Source organism: Coturnix japonica, chromosome 3 (genome assembly GCF_001577835.2).
Source record: "Coturnix japonica isolate 7356 chromosome 3, Coturnix japonica 2.1, whole genome shotgun sequence".
Classification (NCBI taxonomy): domain Eukaryota; kingdom Metazoa; phylum Chordata; class Aves; order Galliformes; family Phasianidae; genus Coturnix; species Coturnix japonica.
Genome location: NC_029518.1, coordinates 64,922,103 through 64,939,881, shown reverse-complemented (window position 1 = coordinate 64,939,881; position 17,779 = coordinate 64,922,103). Strand labels below are relative to the sequence as shown.

General features: G+C 56.2%; 1 protein-coding gene across 1 annotated transcript; it reads left to right on the top strand.

Moving 5' to 3' along the window:
• Window positions 1-10,412: 10,412 nt before the first annotated feature.
• Window positions 10,413-16,773, top strand: PRDM13 (PR/SET domain 13). Its single transcript, XM_015858815.2, has 4 exons — window positions 10,413-10,600; window positions 11,742-11,873; window positions 11,955-12,075; window positions 14,295-16,773. The coding sequence occupies exons 1-4, from the start codon at window positions 10,460-10,462 to the stop codon at window positions 15,755-15,757; spliced, it is 1,857 nt and encodes a 618-aa protein (XP_015714301.1). The 5' UTR covers window positions 10,413-10,459; the 3' UTR covers window positions 15,758-16,773.
• The last annotated feature ends 1,006 nt before the right edge of the window (window positions 16,774-17,779 follow it).

Genomic DNA, 17,779 nt, shown 5'->3' with positions numbered 1-17,779 from the left:
TAGTAGGGACTGCACAGAAGACTCACCACAGCTGTTATAAATATCACTTCTATGCTGCACCCCCAGGCATAGAGGACAACTTTGCTTACTCTGTACCTCGCTGCACAGGGGCTGCAGGATCAAGAGAGCTGCAGCACCTTGCCAGTCCTTCTACCAGTTTTCTTTTCTCAGCAGAACAGACTTTGTATTGCCTGACCCCATTTCACAGCACTGCATCAAACCACACCAGCACCAAGGTATGAAGGAGCAAACCCTCCCTGCCCCACAGACCTGGAGAGCAGCCCCACTCAGCCTCTCAGTGCCCTGCAAAGGGACATCCCATCACAATGGAACACGGCACTCAGGGTTCCCAGTGCTGAGGGGTGTCCTTCCAGCCCTCCAATGTGTCCCTCTCCAAAGGTGCAGGAGATCCCAAAAGGGCAATATGAGTGCTGTGGGGCCATGTAAAATGGTGCAGAGTCTCTGAAGTGCCATGTACAGTTTTCCATCCACGTTTCTTGGAGGAGATGGATGCTGCCACTGCTCTGTGTGCCTGGAGGCCCAGTCAGGAAGTTCATGCCTGGATAGGGACATAGTGAGAGGCAGACAGGACAATGCTTTGCAGCCTTTCTCTTCCGGGAGATCACATTATTTACCATGTCCTCTCCGTGTGTTTCTGTCAAAACAGGAAAACAAAGATTTCATGAAGCAGATGTGCAGTGCTGCTGCATATGCTGATGTCTCCAGCTCAGCCCCTGACCTGGCTGCTGCTCTGAGGGACAGGCAGACATGGGATAAAAGAAAGCACAGCCAAGAACCTGCAGGTAAAATTATACTTTGTCATATTTGTGAGATGAAATTATCTGTCAGCTCTGGCTGATCTCTTCCCTGCCTTCCCACTGAATAAAGCCCATCACAAACACATTGCATATGCTTACTAGTCCATCACTGGATATAAAAATACACAGAGCAGTTGGATGGATTATTTTCTGACAAAATACACGCTCCTTCCAACCCATGTGTGATAAATAGCATAAAAATGAGGGAAGGATGATGCACTTCTTTCCATTCTATAGGTCCTCCACAATAAATAAAAGCACCACATTTCCTTTAGCACTTTCCCTTAGTTGCACACACACAAAAACATTGTTGCCTTCGCTCTCAGGATCTTCTACCTGTTTATGTATTCATCTAATAACCAAAAACAGTCTGTATCTCCTCACAGATCTGACAATAAGCATTCGTGTCTGCCCTCTTCTGTTTAATACCCCCTCGGGAAATGAATGAGTGGTACTCAGATTTCCTGACTTTAATCAAGCTTCCACAGAACAAGCCGAGAATGTGAGACATTGCAGGGAAGGAGAGGGAAACTGCAAAATAAGTGTAACTGGAATTGAAAACCCCTTCCAGCTTCTGTTATGTCACTTCTCATGGAAGCCTTTGTTATGATTTCACTAAGTTAGGTAATGTGACAGTTGTCTGCTATTTTTCCCAATAATGGTGGTCTTTTAGGCTATGTTTTGTAGTGATGGAGGTGAAATTGAGGGGTGCTGATTCTGGATGTGACCCCATGTCAAACTGGTAGTAAATGAGTATCCATGAATAATGTTTATATATGTATTTGTGAAATAAAAGTTCTCAGTAACGCACATAGCTGAAGATGTGTCCTGTTTTGTGTCAGCCTGTTTTTTAATCGGCAATTGTGGAGAAGAATGATTTATATTGGAGTCACACGCAACACACAGACACAGAGGGGGGAAAAAAGAGCCTTGCAAGGCAGTTATTTAACATTCCATGTGGAAGACATTCAGGATAAATTCATCAGATGATGAAAAGATCGGTTCGCCACCCAAGGAAAGAAAAAACAAGGAGACAGTCGTGATTTAAAGCCTCAGCTTTGTGCTAAGAGCTCCTTGGTGAAGGCAGCTATTTTGGAGCCACCTGCGAGTAAAATTATTTTAAAAGCCATCCCGCACTCCCGAGCAGCAGCAGCAGCAGCATCCTGTTATTGCAGAGGGTTTCCATTTCTGGGTCACGAACGGGCGGCGTTTAACCCCACCTCCTCTCACTAACGCTCACACAGAGGGAACATATGCGGCGCGGAGCATCGCATCAGCCTTACGTCGGGCTGATGCTCGCCTGGGGACAGCTCCTCGGCCCGGCGGCTCGAGGGGATCTGTGCGAGGCCGCACACGGGGGCCGGGCTCGCGTGGGCCCCGGGGCTGCCCTAGGAGCGACTAGCGCAGGCTGCCGGCTGGGCACCCACCGGCCCTTCGCTCGCAGGGTCACCCGTCCCGTCGGGGAGGGCTTTCCCTACTGGAATGAGCAAGTTCCCGGCTCCAAACGCAGACCCGCTGAAGGAGTATTTATACGCTTGCCTCCTTCTGGCCCCAGATGATGCGCTATCCGCCTCCGAGGCCCCAGACGAGAGAAGGGACGGGACGGAGAGGCCGCTCCCCTCTCCCCGCCGGGAGCGCGCAGCCGCTCCGCGCAACGCTGCTCCCCCCGGGGCTGAGTGCCGATCACGTTGATCTTTATAGGAAATGAGGGCCGGGGGAGCGGGGCTCGCCGCACAGCGGTGCGGGGTGACAGCTTCAGGTGTTCTGTGACGAAAACCCCGATATCGCCCCTCCCGGGAGCGCAGTCCTGGAGACAGGGATTTTTGCTCTCCCGGAATTTCAAAAGCCTGCTCGGCCTCGCGGTCTCTCTGTCAATCCCCGGCCTCCCCACCCCACCCCATCCCCCTTTTTAATTCTTTTTGGCACCAGCGGTAAACCTCGGCACAGCGCAAGCAGCGGGGAGAGCCGGGGTGGGTGCCAGGGGCTTCCCCAAGACCGGGCACGGCCCTGCGCGGAGCCGAGAGCGGTATCCGTGCACCCGGGCCGAGACCCAAAGCCCGAGGAGCTGCTCGGGAGAACGCGGCTGCGAGAAACCCTTCCCCGCAGGCAGCGGAATGTCCGCGCCCGAGGTTGGCTTCAGACCCCTCGGTGTACGCATTTAAACACAGAGGTTACAAACGCCCTTTCTCAGGCAGAAGTAGCTCTGCAGTTTAACAAGAGAAGTTACCTCCATTCTGATATTTTGGATGCGGCTTGCTTCAAGTCCGATTTTATAGGAGAGTTCATTCTGAGAACCATTTAGAGAGGTCGGTTAATTAAAAAGACACTCCTTTTTCCTGATAAAAAAATAATAATCCGCGATACAAAGGCTCAAATAGAAATAGTGTGTTTCCTGTTAGTTTGGGAAGAGATAACCTCTCCGTATATGTGTGGCCGCATTTCTCCGTGCGAGATAGAAACCCTGAGGTTAATCGCCTTCTCCCAAACGCACTCTTGACTTTTCAGCCCTAAAGACGGTGACACCGAGAGAGCCGAGGGCAGCGCTCAGCGGCAGCGGCACAAAAATGCGGAATAATTCTATTTAGATTTGATTTTAATAGCACAAACAATGAAGAGGGAAAACATAAAATAAACCCACAGACTGTAACGAAAAAATATGATTTCCGACAGCTGACATCTACACGTTTCTTTGGTTTCATAACTCTGAAGCTGTCAGAGCTGACGCGTATATCGGCATCGCAATACACGGTGCCGAAATGAAAGACTTCGTGATGTGTTTTAAAATCAGTCCCTGTGAGCGTGAGTTTAAGCCCCACTCTTCTGTATACACTTCCGAATATCTTTACAGGAAAGAAGAAGTCGTTTGAAACAGGCACCAGGGGAAGACCTTTCAGTCTGTCAGACGCACTAATTAGGAGCTGCACACACTGGAGGGGGGGCAGATGGGCTCTCTTCCCCTGTCTCTCGCCCCCACCACCAATTTCACCACGAGGGGATGTTTATCAGAGTGTAACGAACACTTTCTGATGGGCACATTTTTGCTAAAGTTCTATTTTTTTTTTCCCTGCTCGGAGTCGTATCTCGAAATGCAGAAGACGACGAAACCATTTACAGCGTTAGATGCTCTCATTAAGAAGACTGTTCCCCCCGCAGCTCTTCTCCTCCGCACGGGCAGAGCCCATCTCCCTCTCGCGTACATCGCTACCAGCCAGCCCTGCCCTGCTCCCTGGTGCCGCTGCGCTGACATCTTCCTCCCAGCAGCTCATCTCTCTCTCTTTCCTTCCTTGCCGATGGTGCCTCCGAGCAGCGTAGAGCTCCTTGGAGCTCCCATTTTAATAATAATAATTAATAATAATGATAATTATAAAAACAATAATAATAGTAGTAATAATATAGCCTATGCTGAAATGGAAGGTCAGCGCCTTCCCAGAGGCCGAAGAACTGTGTGATCTGTTCGGTGCCACCACCGCCTTTACCAAAGCGCACGGACCGGGAGCTCGTCTCCACGCGTTATGCCCCCGGGGATGGTTTCGATGCAGCAGGACGGGAGGAAGGGCCGGGGCGGTGCAGGCAGAGCCCGGCCTGGGCAGCTGCAGCTCCACATCCCGTGCCCAGCTCGGACGGAGGGTGCTGATACCGCACAGCTACGAGCGGCCACCGGCCCTGTGCCTCCCCGGGACCAAGCGGCCCTTGAGAACAAAGGCCCTGCCGGCAGTACGGGCTCCTCGTCTGCTTAGGGTTCTCTCCGCGGGGACCAAGGAAAATTTTTCTTATAAGCAGCCGCTGAGTTTTAAAGTCATTAACCAGAGTGATGCTGGGCGCAGCAATGCCGCGTTCAAGGCACCCACAGCGGGCTGCTCACTGCTGCTGCTTCTGCTGCTGCAGCTGGCACCGGGAACTTAGCAGCAGGGTCACTTGTGTGGAGCTGAGGGGGAGTGGGCATAGGCCTCGACATCTCTGGGTTTAGAACTTCAGTGCATGGCATGGAGGGTGCTTTCCCTTCCCTTCCCTTCCCTTCCCTTCCCTTCCCTTCCCTTCCCTTCCCTTCCCCTTCCCTTCCCTTCCTTCCCTTCCCTCCCTTCCCTTCCCTTCCCTTCCCTTTCCCTTCCCCTTCCCTCTCCCTTCCCTTCCCCTTCCCTTCCCCCTTCCCTTCCCCTTCCCTTCCTTCCCTTCCTTCCCTTCCCTTCCCTTCCCTTCCCTTCCCTTCCCTTCCCTTCCCTCACAAACGCCACTTTTCCCGGGGCAGTGTCCAGGCGGGTGGAAGTCTGAACACAATGAAACCTGAGAATTTCTGTCACTCTCTGCATATGGTCCGAAGTGCTTTAATCCCAATTAGGGGCGGCTGACACACGGTCCTATTCATCCCAATCAGCTCTTGAATACATTTGCCTAGAAATGAACTTCACAAATAGACCCTCTCCTAAATGTGCCCAGCAGCAAGGAAAATCGAATTGAGTCAGGGGCTCATTCTGAGGCGATCGAGGGAGAAAAGGTATGAATTTATAAGGTACACCGAAACATTGCAATTCAGCAACAAGTTGACTGACTTTTATTTGCACCATGTCAACCGAAAGAACCGAGAGATGCGCCGGGGGCTGCGGGGGGAGAGCCCGGTTAAAAGGCAGCTTCAGACGGCCCCTGAATGCGCCGTGCCGCGATCTGCGCCTCCGATTGAGGCCGGCCGAAAGGAAACAAAAATCTCGGCCCCTACGCAGGAATTTTTAAGTAGCACAAAACGTGTCTGAATCCGATCTCCGCTGCCGCTCGCCATTAACAATAAGAATACCAAATTGAGATCCTGTCATCTGCCGGGGTTCCCATAGAACCTCAATCACCATTCAGAAGCTGCTTTAATATCCCACCCGCATCCCGTCTGCACCGCACAGCTGGGCGGGGGCCGAGAGCGGCACGGAGCGGGGAGCCGCGTGCGGGAGGAATGGAGGAACGGGGCCAGAGGGAGTGGGGTGGGCAGGGCTTGGGGGGGAGCGGGGAGTGAGGGAGGGAGAGGGGATAGAGGGAGGGGAGGGAAGGGAACGGGGACTGGGAGGGAGGAGAAGGCAAGGGGATAAGGAAGGGGAGAGGGGGAGAAGGGGAGAAGGGGAGAAGGGGAGAAGGGGAGAAGGGGAGAAGGGGAGAAGGGGAGAAGGGGAGAAGGGGAGAGGAAAGGAAAGGAAAGGAAAGGAAAGGAAAGGAAAGGAAAGGAAAGGAAAGGAAAGGAAAGGAAAGGAAAGGAAAGGAAAGGAAAGGAAAGGGAAAGAAAGGAAAGGACAGAAGGAAAGAAGAAGGCGAGGAAACGGGGAAAATGCCGGAAAAACAAGGGGAAGAGAAATTAGGAAACAAAGAAAAAGGATACAGGAAGAAAAAATTCTTAGCAGCACAACAAGTTCGGGCTGCCCAGGCATGGGGCTGGTCCCGGGCGGCTCCGTCTCCAACCAGCCACCCGCAGCCACCCGATGTGATGCCGGGCACGGCCGCCCCGAGAACCAGAGGAAGGTCACCTCGTGCCCGGCGCTGCGGGGCCCCGGAGCACCGCTACGGGATTCCGAACTTCAGTCATTTCGTTACAACCCGCGCCGCGCTGCGTCGGCCGCATAAGACACCGGGCCTGTCATGCGGGCATTCATTCGGTCTGAAGTCGTAGGTTGAACCTTCTCTGTGCCGGAGCGTTTGATGGCTTTGGGAAATGGAGCTCCCTGGTGGGACATTGCTCTCCGCAACTGTGCCTCTTTGGATGACTGTTGTTCCTTAACATCATGCCTCATTTACGGGGCAACCTGTTAAATGCGGAGAACAGTTGGTGCCAAAGTGTTCCCCGGGCACCGGCCAGTTCAGCGCTGGGCATAAATAAGGGCCGCCGCGGAAAAGAACTTTCGCCGCGGCTCTGGGCAAAAAGTGATTTCGCTTTAACGGCGTCTCCGGCAGCCCGGTTTGAGTATATAAAGAGCGATAGCGGAATGTTTTGATTGAGTCTAAACATTGTCTTTGAATAAAAGCTGAAAACCATGTAATTAATGTGTCTTTTTAATAAGGGACAATACGGCCGTTCAAGCTATTTAATTTCATTTAATTTTCCATCCCATTTGCTCCAAAGGCTGCCTTTACTTTTAACACCCGGCCTTTCATGCCGCAGCTTGCTCCAGTGGGCACATTAGATCGGTTTCACCCTTCCTTTTTAGGGAAGGAAAAATAAAAGAAAATGGGTGGTTCCTTCTCCTCTTTTGTGGACAATGCTGATTATCACTTGTGGGAACCTCGACACTTTGGCACGGGACAGAATAAAAATCGGAGAACTGGTGTGAATGCTTCCGAGCTGAGGCTTTTTTTCGCTCTCATGCCGACTGTGGATGGGAACCAGCCACAATTCGGCTATTCATTAAATAAATGAACTTTCTCACAGCCGGCCTTTTACATGTCCTATGATAAAATGTTCGCGTGTCGTTCACGCTCTTTCGACTCATTAAGGCCCGGCCCGGCGGCTCCGCGAGGCGCATGCAGTGGGGTCCCTCGGCCGCCCGGGAGCCTCCTCCATGGCGAGGCCTCCGGGATTCGCGAGGGTCTCATCCAAAGCGCTGGGCAGAGGTTACGGGGACATGTTCATGGCTTAAATTTTATCGCCCTCCACTTCTTGTTTATCCTTTTCGCCCCATTCGCGCCGCTGATCAAAGGGGTCATCTTCAGTTCCTCCTACATCCTCTCCCTCTCCGTACCCGCCTGCCCATCCCCGCCAGCACTTGCAAAGGAATCCATCCTCTCCCGGGCGTCCGGCGAGCCCGCGATCGATATCAATCAGTGCCGCCGGGGACAGGCGAGACATTTATCTCGTACGCGCGCAGATGGAGCGATTATTAACGCACAACCACGCGTCCGCGTTTGATTGAGTGCTCGGAGAGGCGCGTGCGCAGCGTTTCCGGTCTCGCGTCGCCTCGTCCCGTCCCGTCCCATTTCGCCCCATCCCGACTCGTCCCGTGGAGTCCCAATCCGTCCGTCCCCGTCTCTCTTCTCCTCCTCTCGCCTCGTCCGACACCATCCCATCTCGTCCCGTTTCTTTCTGTTCCGCCCCGCTCCGTCCCGTTCTGTCCCGTCACACCCTGTCCCATCCAACCCCGTTCCATACCGTCCAACCTCGTCCATTTCAACCCGTCTAACCCTATCCTATCTTATCCAACTCATCCCGCCTCAGGTCTATCCCATCCCGCCTCAACCTATCCCATCCCGTCCCGTCGGCAATCCCCGCCGCAGCTCCGGGGCGCCCCGCCCGTCCGGTGCCCTCCGGTCCCCCCTCTCTGCTGCCACGGGGGTTACGGGAGGCAGGCGCCCGGCGGGATCAGCGCTCAGCACCGCCCCGCGTCCATCTCCGTCCGGCAGCTCGGAGGGACAGGAGCGGGGAGCGCTCAGCCCCCCGTTTCGCTGTGTCCACTGCTCTGAGAGGTGACGCCCGTGAGTGCAGTGAGCAAATTCCGATGGAAGCCTCAATACGGGCGCGTGGGAAGCAGCTTCCCGGATACACCTCTAAGGGCCGCTTTTCCTTTTCCTCCCTTCCTTCCTTCCTTCTTTCCTTCCTTCCTTCTTTCCTTCCTTCCTTCCTTTCCTTCCTTCCTTCCTTCCTTCCTTCCTCCTTGCCTTCCTTCCTTCCTTCCTTCCTTCCTTCCTTCCTTCCTTCCTTCCTTCCTCCTCTCCTTCCTTCCTCCCTTCCTCTCCTTCCTCCCTTCCTCCCCTTCCTCCCCTTCCTCCCCTTCCTCCCTTCCTCCCTTCCTCCCTTCCTCCCTTCCCCCCCTTCCTCCTCCTCCCTCCGCCCTTCCTCCCTTCCTCCCTTCCTCCCTTCCTCCCTTCCTTCCCTTGCCTCAGCTTTCTTCACTCTCCGCTCCCCTTACCTCCTTCCTCCCTTCCTCCCTTCTCCCTTCCTCCCTTCCGTGCCCTTCCTCCCTTCTCCCTTCCTCCCTTCCTTGCCCTTCCTTCCCTTCCTCCTTCCTCCCTTCCTCCCTCTCCTCTCCTTCTCCTCCTCCTCCCCTTCCTCTCCTAATCCTTCTCCTTCCTCCTTCCTTCCTTCCTCCTCTTCTTCCTTCCTTCCTTACTTCCTCTTCCTTCCTTCCTGTCCTTCCCTTCCTTCCTTCCTTCCTTCCTTCCTTCCTTCCTTCCTTCCTTCCTTCCTTCCTTCCTTCCTTCCGAGTTTTATTCGGTGTGACTATTAAAAACAGTGCAGGAAAGAACAAAAAATGCTCAATATCTGCTACAGCTTCTTCAATGGATCAATTCTGTGGCTGCGATTTCTCTGCCAAGAGAAATGCTCAGGACTTTCCCTTTGGGGAGATAATGTGAAGAGAGAACATTTGCAGCCGTGAATTAGGCAGGGCTAAAAAAGAAAAAGTGGGAACTCTCACTTTTCCTTTGACTCCTCACACCTGTGTGTCTGCGTGTGCAAAACCCTTCAAAAATAGCTCATTTTCCTCTGTTCTTGAGGAATCCCTGCGATTTGCTCACCCCGAGCCATATCCTCACCTAATCTCAGCGCTTCTCTTTATCTTAATTAAAGCCCAGGTAAGTGCAGGAGGCTTCGTTCTGGCTGCATTCACAGCCGTTATTTGTCGGGTTTCACCTTCCAAGGCGATGCCGACGCAGGAAAACCGCAGCGCGGAAGGGACCTGTGGCTGCCTCGCATTCTGACCGTGAGCTGCCCGCGGAGCTCCGCGCTGCTCTTGGGCCGGTCTCTGTCTCCTGGTGATGCCGGGTCTCTCCTCGGTGCAGCCCTTTTCCTATCTCAGCCCCCCGGTGCTCGCAGCGCAGAGAGTCGTGCCGCACAGGGCTACCATTTGGTGCCGTTCCCTTTAGGATCGAAGCTGCTCTAAAGGGATCACCGGCCTGAACCCGACTCACTGAAATGGTAATATGGTAGTCCTTAAAAAAAAAAAAGAAAAGAAAGAAAAAAAGAAGTGTAGGTATTTTCTGGTGTTTTCCCATCAAGTACCTGCCCAACTTCTGTATGGCACACGCCGGGGATCAATAGAAGTTAACAAGTCCTCCAAACATTCCCCATCTCTTTGTTTAATCGCCTTTACAATAAAGCCGAGGGGAGAGAATTAAAAATCTTTGAAGTATATTAAACCTCAAAGGGCTCAGCCAAGTAGACTTAAAATAGTCACTTATTTTCCAAAACTGGTTTGTCGGGGAACAATAAAAGGAAGCAAAATTTATGGGGAAATTATACAGTGGATTTGTCACTTAAAATATCGTAACTGTCGTGGGGACAATACCCCATGCTGAGGATTAATGGTCCCTCCAGACCTTTGATTCATCAGCGCCTTTTCTTTGCCCTTGACAAATTGGATTTTTAGGAATGGGAAGGTCGCCCGGCCCATTGTTCGCCGCCCATTCACAGCGCCTGATTATGCGGGAGGGTGAGGGAACGGCTCCATGTGACCCTCGCGGATGGGACCCGCAGCTGCTCGAGGAGCCGACTCTCTCACCGCGGCCCCGCAGCACCCGCCCGCCGCGGGGTCCCCCTCCTGCGCCCATTGAAAAGCCGCCCCGCACGCGCGGCCGCGTCACTTTGCGGGCGGAGATACGCCGCGCTCGTCCTCCTCGGCCCCGGCCCCGCCGCCCCGTTAAGTGCTCGGGGTCCCCGGCGCTCGGCCCCACAGGCAGCGATGCACGCGAGCCGGGCTCCGGCCATCAGCGTGAGCGCCGAGAGCTGCATCCCCGCCGGGCTGCGCCTGGGGCCCGTGCCGGGCATCTTCAAACTGGGCAAGTACCTGTCCGACCGCCGGGAACCGGGACCCAAGAAAAAGGTATTTCCCTCCCGTCTGCCGCACCGCCGGACCTCGCTTTGCGTTCAGCTTGGGAGAAGAAGCTGCTTTTCCCTCTATGGAGCGTCCCTTGACGCTCCACTGCCTGCCACGGCCAGACAGCCTCACCCCTTGCCCCTTACCCCTTACCCCTTAGCCCTTACCCTTTACCCCTCACCCGGCTTCGGAGCCGCTCGGTGCCCGCCCCGTCCCACGGAGCTGCACTCCCCGGAGCCCACGGCACACGGCCGGGAGAGGGGGAGCTCCAGGGCCCAGCAGCAGCTCTCAGAACCGCCCGGTGCTGGCCCCGGGCTCTGACCTACTGGGGATGCTCTTCCCACGCGGAAGATCTGCGGGGCTGTGGGTACGGGCGGACAGCCCAGACCGCCTCCCACCCCCTGCGCGTTCCGCTCGGGTTTTTAATGCCCTTTAATTGTTTTTAAACGCTCTGCCAGCCCGCTCAAATTTATTTCTCATCTGGCTCCCTCGGTTCGTCGCTTCAGAGCGCTTTGTTCCGATGACTTTTATTGCACGGTCATTCGGAGGATGGGCACTTTATTTTCCCTTTGTACGGGTAAGCAGGTTATGAAGGATGGCTCTGCCGGGACCTCGGCGCTGAGCAGCACCCGCTCGCCTTTCCCTTTGCCCCCTCCCCGTCCCTGTGTGTTGCGCGATCGCTCTGCGTGGACCCAGGGGCTGCACAAAGCCTAAATAAAATAAAATAAAATAAAATAAAATAAAAATAGAAAAAGAAAAGAAAAAAGAAAGAAAAGAGGGGGAAAAAAGAGGAGAAAAAGAGAAAAGGAAAAGAAAGGGGAAAAGAAAAAGAAAAAAAAAAGGGGGAATAAAAGGAAAAAGTGTCAGGTATCCGGTCTCACCGTACCTGGGGGCATTTAGAGCAGCGCTGCTACATGCAGCTGCTGACCAGTGCCAGGCCCGGCTCTGCCATCCCCAGAGCTCGTTCCGGGCCGGTCCCAGAGGTTCTATAGAGCTAAAGAAAACACCGACGGTGACCCGATGGGTAGGAACGACAAATCCTACCGTGGCCTCTGCCGAGGCCGGGCCGCGGGGGCTCGGGGGGCACTTTTGGGTTCTTTCCACCTGGAGGCTCGTGGGGAGTGACGGCGGCGATGCTGTGTTCCAGGTGCGGATGGTGAGAGGGGAGTTGGTGGATGAAGCCGGCAGCTCCGCTTTGGAGTGGATAGGGTTAATCCGGGCCGCCCGCAACGCCCAGGAGCAGACCCTGGAGGCCGTCGCGGACCTGCCGGGAGGACAGGTACACCCCGCCCGCCCCGCGCCGCTCCCCGCGCCGCTCCCCGCAGCTCGCTGACCGAATGCCCCTTCTCCCCCCACGCAGATCTTCTACCGGGCTCTGCGAGACGTGCAGCCCGGCGAGGAGCTCACCGTGTGGTACTCCAACCCCTTGGCTCAGTGGTTCGACATCCCGCTCACCGCCACCCCCACGCACGACGAGAAAGGTACGGGACGCGTTGCCGGGCTCCCACGCACACGCGAGTGGTGGGTGGGTGCGAAGTGTCCCCCCCGGAGCAGCATGCCGGCACGGGGACTTCTAACCTCTCCGTATAACCCTCAGTTGCCGATTTCCTAAGGGAGATCCGTGGTAGCGTACGGTAGGGTCCCACCCCTCGGCCGCTCCGGTAACGGCACAGTGTAATACCGTTAGGCGCACGTTAGGGCTGTAGGAAACAACTCTGGGGCTAAGTGACCTTAAGGGGTGGAAATGTCGCTTCCCCCTCGCATGTGTCGCGGCTGGAGCCCCTCACACGCGTGTCGGGGTGTAAGGCGGGCAGAACCGCGGTCAGTGAGAACGTGGATGCATTAGGTGAAGCTCAGACCGGCCCTAAATGGCCCTGAGATGAACGTGTCCGACGACATCGGGAAGGGGAGGACATCGGCCCTGGACGACTGCAGTGTGCAAACCGATTCTCAGCTGGAATGGTGCTCCTCATCTTTACGCTGTGAAGAATCGATCAGTGACAACGCAGTAATGCACGAAATGGGGGGAAAGAAGATGTAAAACTTCAGCGTCCGTCCGCGTCTCGCCCGACGCGGCCACGGGCGCTCCGGGACCGCTGGAACCGGCGCTGGGAAACTGGCTGCCGTCGGACACGCTCAGGAGCCTTCGAATCGCTCCTTGTGCCGAGGCGGGACCCGGAGAGGCAGCCCCGGCTCTGCACCTCCCACGGACAACAGCGGGACCGCCCCTCCCCACGCTCCCCATCGCCTCCTCAAGTCGGAGTGCCGCTGAGAGCCGACCCTACGGCCCCGCCGTTCCCAGCCCGATCCGTCGGTGTGGGTCCTGAATTCGAATGTAGAAGATCTTGTGCTAAGGATGCAAAACCGTGGAAAGAAGAAGAAAAGAAATACAACACAGAGTGGAAGAAAATGTCGTTTTATTTGTAATACATTTGAAACCTTGAACAAACGAAACCCAACCGGATTGGGTTAGAGGCAGAGCCGGTGTTCATTCTTTTTCGGGACACTTTAATTTTAGGTTTTGTTTTTACCCCTTCCCTCTCTGGGCTGGAACAGCCAACCATGCACCACACCGCCGAGAAGCGCAGAGCCAACGGTGCGCACTGGGAGCGGGCGACGGAACGAGAGTCAGGAGTCGCTCCGCGCCCACCCCGACGCTGCCGTCTTGATGAGGCCCCGGGGCATCCAGGGGGTGCCCGGCACTCGGCCCCTCGTTGATCGCTGCGCTGCGTGGAGCCTTGAGGGAGGAGCGGATGGGAACTTGCAGGGAGGGCAACAGCTGTGGGAACTTTGGGGATGTTGAAAATGTGTGAGAGGAGAATGGGGTGGATGGCTCAGAGGGATGGGGGAATGGATATGGGTGGTGGAGGGCTCAAGTTACTAGGGAAGGAAACTGTGAGAGAGAGGAGAGAGGAAAAAGTTGAAAAAGGCTTTTAGGAGAGATCACGGGTACTTAAACGTAGAGAGCAGAGAGACAGGAACGGGGAAGGGCATAGGAAGGAAGGAAGGAAGGAAGGAAGGAAGGAAGGAAGGAAGGAAGGAAGGAGGAAGGAAGGAAGGAAGGAAGGAAAAGGAAGGAAGAAGGAAGGAAGGAAAAGGAAGGAAGAGACAAAAAGAGAAAGAAAGAGAGAGAAAGAAATTGAAGTGATAAAAGGAGAAGAAGGAATGAAAGGAGAGAAAGGAAGAAACAACGGAAAAAAAGAACGAAAGGAAGGAAGAAAGGACACCTACGGATGAAGACACCCGCACGGCCGGTGCCCCCCGCAGGCAGCGCAGAACGAAGCGGCGCTCCGGGCCGGGCCGGCAGCGAACAGCCGCGGCCACCGGGGTCTCTTCCGCTTGAGAGGAGCCGAAATGTTCGGAGCCGGGGCACTAAGGGCATTGTCCTCTGAAAGGGAACGATTACATATGGCCCATACATATCGGATATTGTCTCGCCGCGTAATGAGGGGCTCACGATCATTAGATTGGCCTTTGTTCGGCGCGGCCGGCTCCCCGCCATACGCCGCCTCCGCTGCGAGCGCCAACAGATGGCCCCCACTCCCGACAGCCGACCCCGGCGGCAGCTGCTCCCCCCGCGCCCGTCCGGGAGAGCTCCGGGGCCGTATCGCGCAGCGCCGCGGGGTGGGAGCGGGACCGGATCGGGACGGGAGCGGGGCCGCGGACCGCGGGCTGACGGCTCTGCGCTTTCCCTCCGCAGGAGAGGAGCGTTACATCTGCTGGTACTGCTGGAGGACCTTCAAGTACCCCAACAGCCTCAAGGCCCACGTCCACTTCCACTGCGCGCTGAGCCACGGGCGGCCCTTCCTTCACTCCGAGCACGGCCGCCCGGCAGCCGCCGCCGCCTTCGGCCTCGCCTCGAGGGCTGCCGGCCCCACGCCGCCGGGCTGCGGCCCGCGGGACGGCGTCAAACGAGAGGCCGCCGCCTCCGCCTCCCCGCCGCCGGTCAAACCCCGACGTGCTGCGGGCAAGGAGGAGCAGGAACGCGCCCTGGACATGAGCGTGGGCTCCGGCCGCGGCCCGGGCTCGCTGTTGGGTCCGTCGGGCGGCAACGGGCTGGCGCTGTGTCCGGGGGCGCGCTCCGCCTTCCGCCCCGCCGGATCGCTGCGGGACGAGGCGCGGGCGGCCGCGGGCTTCCCCAAGCTGCTGGGGGGGCTGAAGGCGGGACGCGCCGCCGCCGAGCCGCCGCCCAAGTGCGGGGCGCTGCCGGCAGAGACCGCGCCTCCGACGGCGGCCGCTGCCGCTGCGGCGGCCGCGGCGGCGGGGCTGGCGTGCGGCGGGGGGCTGCGGGCCTTCCCGCTGCTGTCGCCGCTGGAAGAGGCGTCGGCCTTCCGACCCCTGGAGCGCGGGCTGCCCGGAGCCTCTCTGCCGCCCGGCCGCTACCCGCCGCTGCCCGGAGGCGCGCTGGAGCGGTTCGCTCTGCCTCCCTTCGAGGGGCTGAAGGCGTACGCGGGGGAGTGCGGACTGCCCGTGATGCCGCTCACCGTGTACGGCGGGGAGCTGCTGTACGGCGCCGCGCCCTACTACCCGCTGAAGCTGCACCTGGGCGGGCTGCTCAAGTACCCCGAGGCCGTGCCGTACTTCGGCGGGCCGGCCGCCGGGCTGCACGCCGCGGAGCTGGGCTCGCTGGCCGGCATCGACCGCGAGATCGCCATGCACACGCAGCAGCTCTCCGAGCTGGCGGCCGAGAAGGGGCGCGGACGATTGGAAGCGCTACCAGCGGGAGCGGCGGGGGCGGCGGGCGGCAAAGCCAAGGCCGGGCACCTGTGCCTGTACTGCGGCAAGCTGTACTCCCGCAAGTACGGGCTGAAGATCCACATGCGGACTCACACCGGCTACAAGCCGCTCAAGTGCAAGGTGTGCCTGCGGCCCTTCGGGGACCCCAGCAACCTCAACAAGCACATCCGCCTGCACGCCGAGGGCAACACGCCCTACCGCTGCGAGTACTGCGGCAAGGTGCTGGTGCGGCGCCGAGACCTGGAGCGGCACGTCAAGTCCCGGCACCCGGGGCAGGGCCTCGGCAAGGCGGCCGAGGAGCGCAGTGACTCTGGCTACGCGCCCGCCGAGCGCGACCAAAAGACTGACAACGAGAGCGACGTGGACGTCTGCTTCACCGACGACCAGAGCGAGCCCGAGAGCGGCGGCAGGACCCGGCAGCAGTAGCGCCGACGGCCCCCGAAGCTGCGGGGCGGGGCCGAGCCCCGGCTCCCGGTGCAGCCCCGGTGCGCGGTCCGAGCGCCTCGCACCGCCTGTCGCTGCCGTACCGCAGCGTGGAGGAAATTGTGCCTTTGGGGAACGGCTCTTCTCTGCGTCCTCTCCTCCCGCGGGTGCCGGCGGCTGGAGCCTCAGTGCCGCTGTGGGCTCCGCCGCGCTGCTCGGGTCCCGATGGAGCGGCACTGCTGTGGTTACTGTGGGCAGCTGTTTGGGGAAAAAACAGCGAAGGCGAAAGCTAGGGAGAAAAAAGGCAGCAAAAAACCTCACTCGCAGCACTGGAGAGGTGCGTCCGTAGCAGGTGCACCGTCCGATCGAGTGGCAATTATTTATAACAGATAATATTTGCGAAACAAATGTAAAATAAATATCGAGAAGCATGAATCTAAAGCACGCACTATATCATTTCAAAGGAAATACACTCTCTGTTTGGTAGAATACATCTGTGCTGTATGTTTGTTTTCTAACGAATGGTGTACAGTGGATGCAGTATTTCGGTTCTGGTTCCCGTTTGTCATGCCAGTATTTTTATTTCTATTTCTATTTTATTTTATTTTATTATTTTTTAAATAAAGTTGCAGGCAAAGTACTGTCGGTGCTGTCAGTGAGGTCTCTGTGTAAAGCCCCGAGGGGGCAGCTCGGCTGAACCCCCGATCGCAGCCTCCTTGGGTCGGGCACTACACAATTGGCCATGAACATGAATGCTTTCTCCGAGTATTTTCCTTCTCTCACCCGGGAAAACAAGAGAGCAACCCTATTCGATTCTCTTCTCTATGCCCACAGCTCGAATATATATGTGTGTATATATATATACATATATATATTTTGAACAAAGTCTGTGCGGAGATGCTAAAGGCTCTGTGCCATCAGTTTCCTTTGCCCATTGGTGATGTGTAAAACCAAACCAAACGAACAAAACCAACCAACTAAACAAAAAGCCACCCTAGAACCGCTGTTGCTATGATCATTCGAGGGAGCCTGCACACTTCTTGTGCCTCCCTTGGGTGGGAATCCGGCAACGCACTCAGCTAAAATTGTCGAGAAATCTCCGTTCTCTGTAAATCCCGCAGTCCCGCTGCTGACGAACCTCCGCGACCCATTCGGACGTCATAAATCCGTAAATTCCTGGCTCCGGGTTTATTTTAGCCCAGGCTGAGGTGATGGCGAAGAGGAATTGCTCACAGAGGGTGAGGGAATCCCAGCTGCAGACGGACGCCCCTCTGCTTGCTGAGTGCTAAACGTGCCCAACAGCAACAAGGAATGAGAACTCACACTCCGGGTCTGGGTTCTATATAGATAGAAAATTTAGATATTCTATTTAGATAAAAAATAGGTAGGATTTAGGACTTTACTTGTTTGCTTGGGCTGGGCACCCGTCTAATCTGTATATACCCACCGGGGCGTCGGCCAGACTCTCTGCCCCGATCACTCCGGGCAGCGCAGAGTCCCGCCGCCGCCCCCGCCCCGGCAGAGCTCCGTGTCCCGCTATGGCAAAGACAGCCGTACCCGTACCCGGCCGCAAAATCCTCCTTTAAATATCACTGATTGAATATATCTCGTTTGTTTGCTCAAGGACCGGAGGGATTAAATGTGGGGCTTCCATGTTTTGTTTTTCAATGGGAGAGCTCAGAGGCTCTATGAGTACAATCGAACAAAGAACAACGCAGTGCTCCATTTTTCGAGTGAACCATGGAACATTATGTGCTTGTTGGATGTTGTGAGCAAGGAGGGGTGCACACACTGGGATGGCATTCAGACATAAATAGAAACAAATCTAAATGCTTTAGAAAACAGAGTTTCAGTGCTCCCCAAAATCATTTAAGATTTGTTGAACTCTTTGACAAACAGGTGGCAAAGTAAAAGTGACAAAAAGAGGTGTGTGTAGTCTGCTGGACAGTAGATGAGTTCAGGTGTGGGGCTGGGAGCTGGTGCAGCTCTCAGGGTGGACTTGGTTGCTTCTGAGCAAGGCAGCAG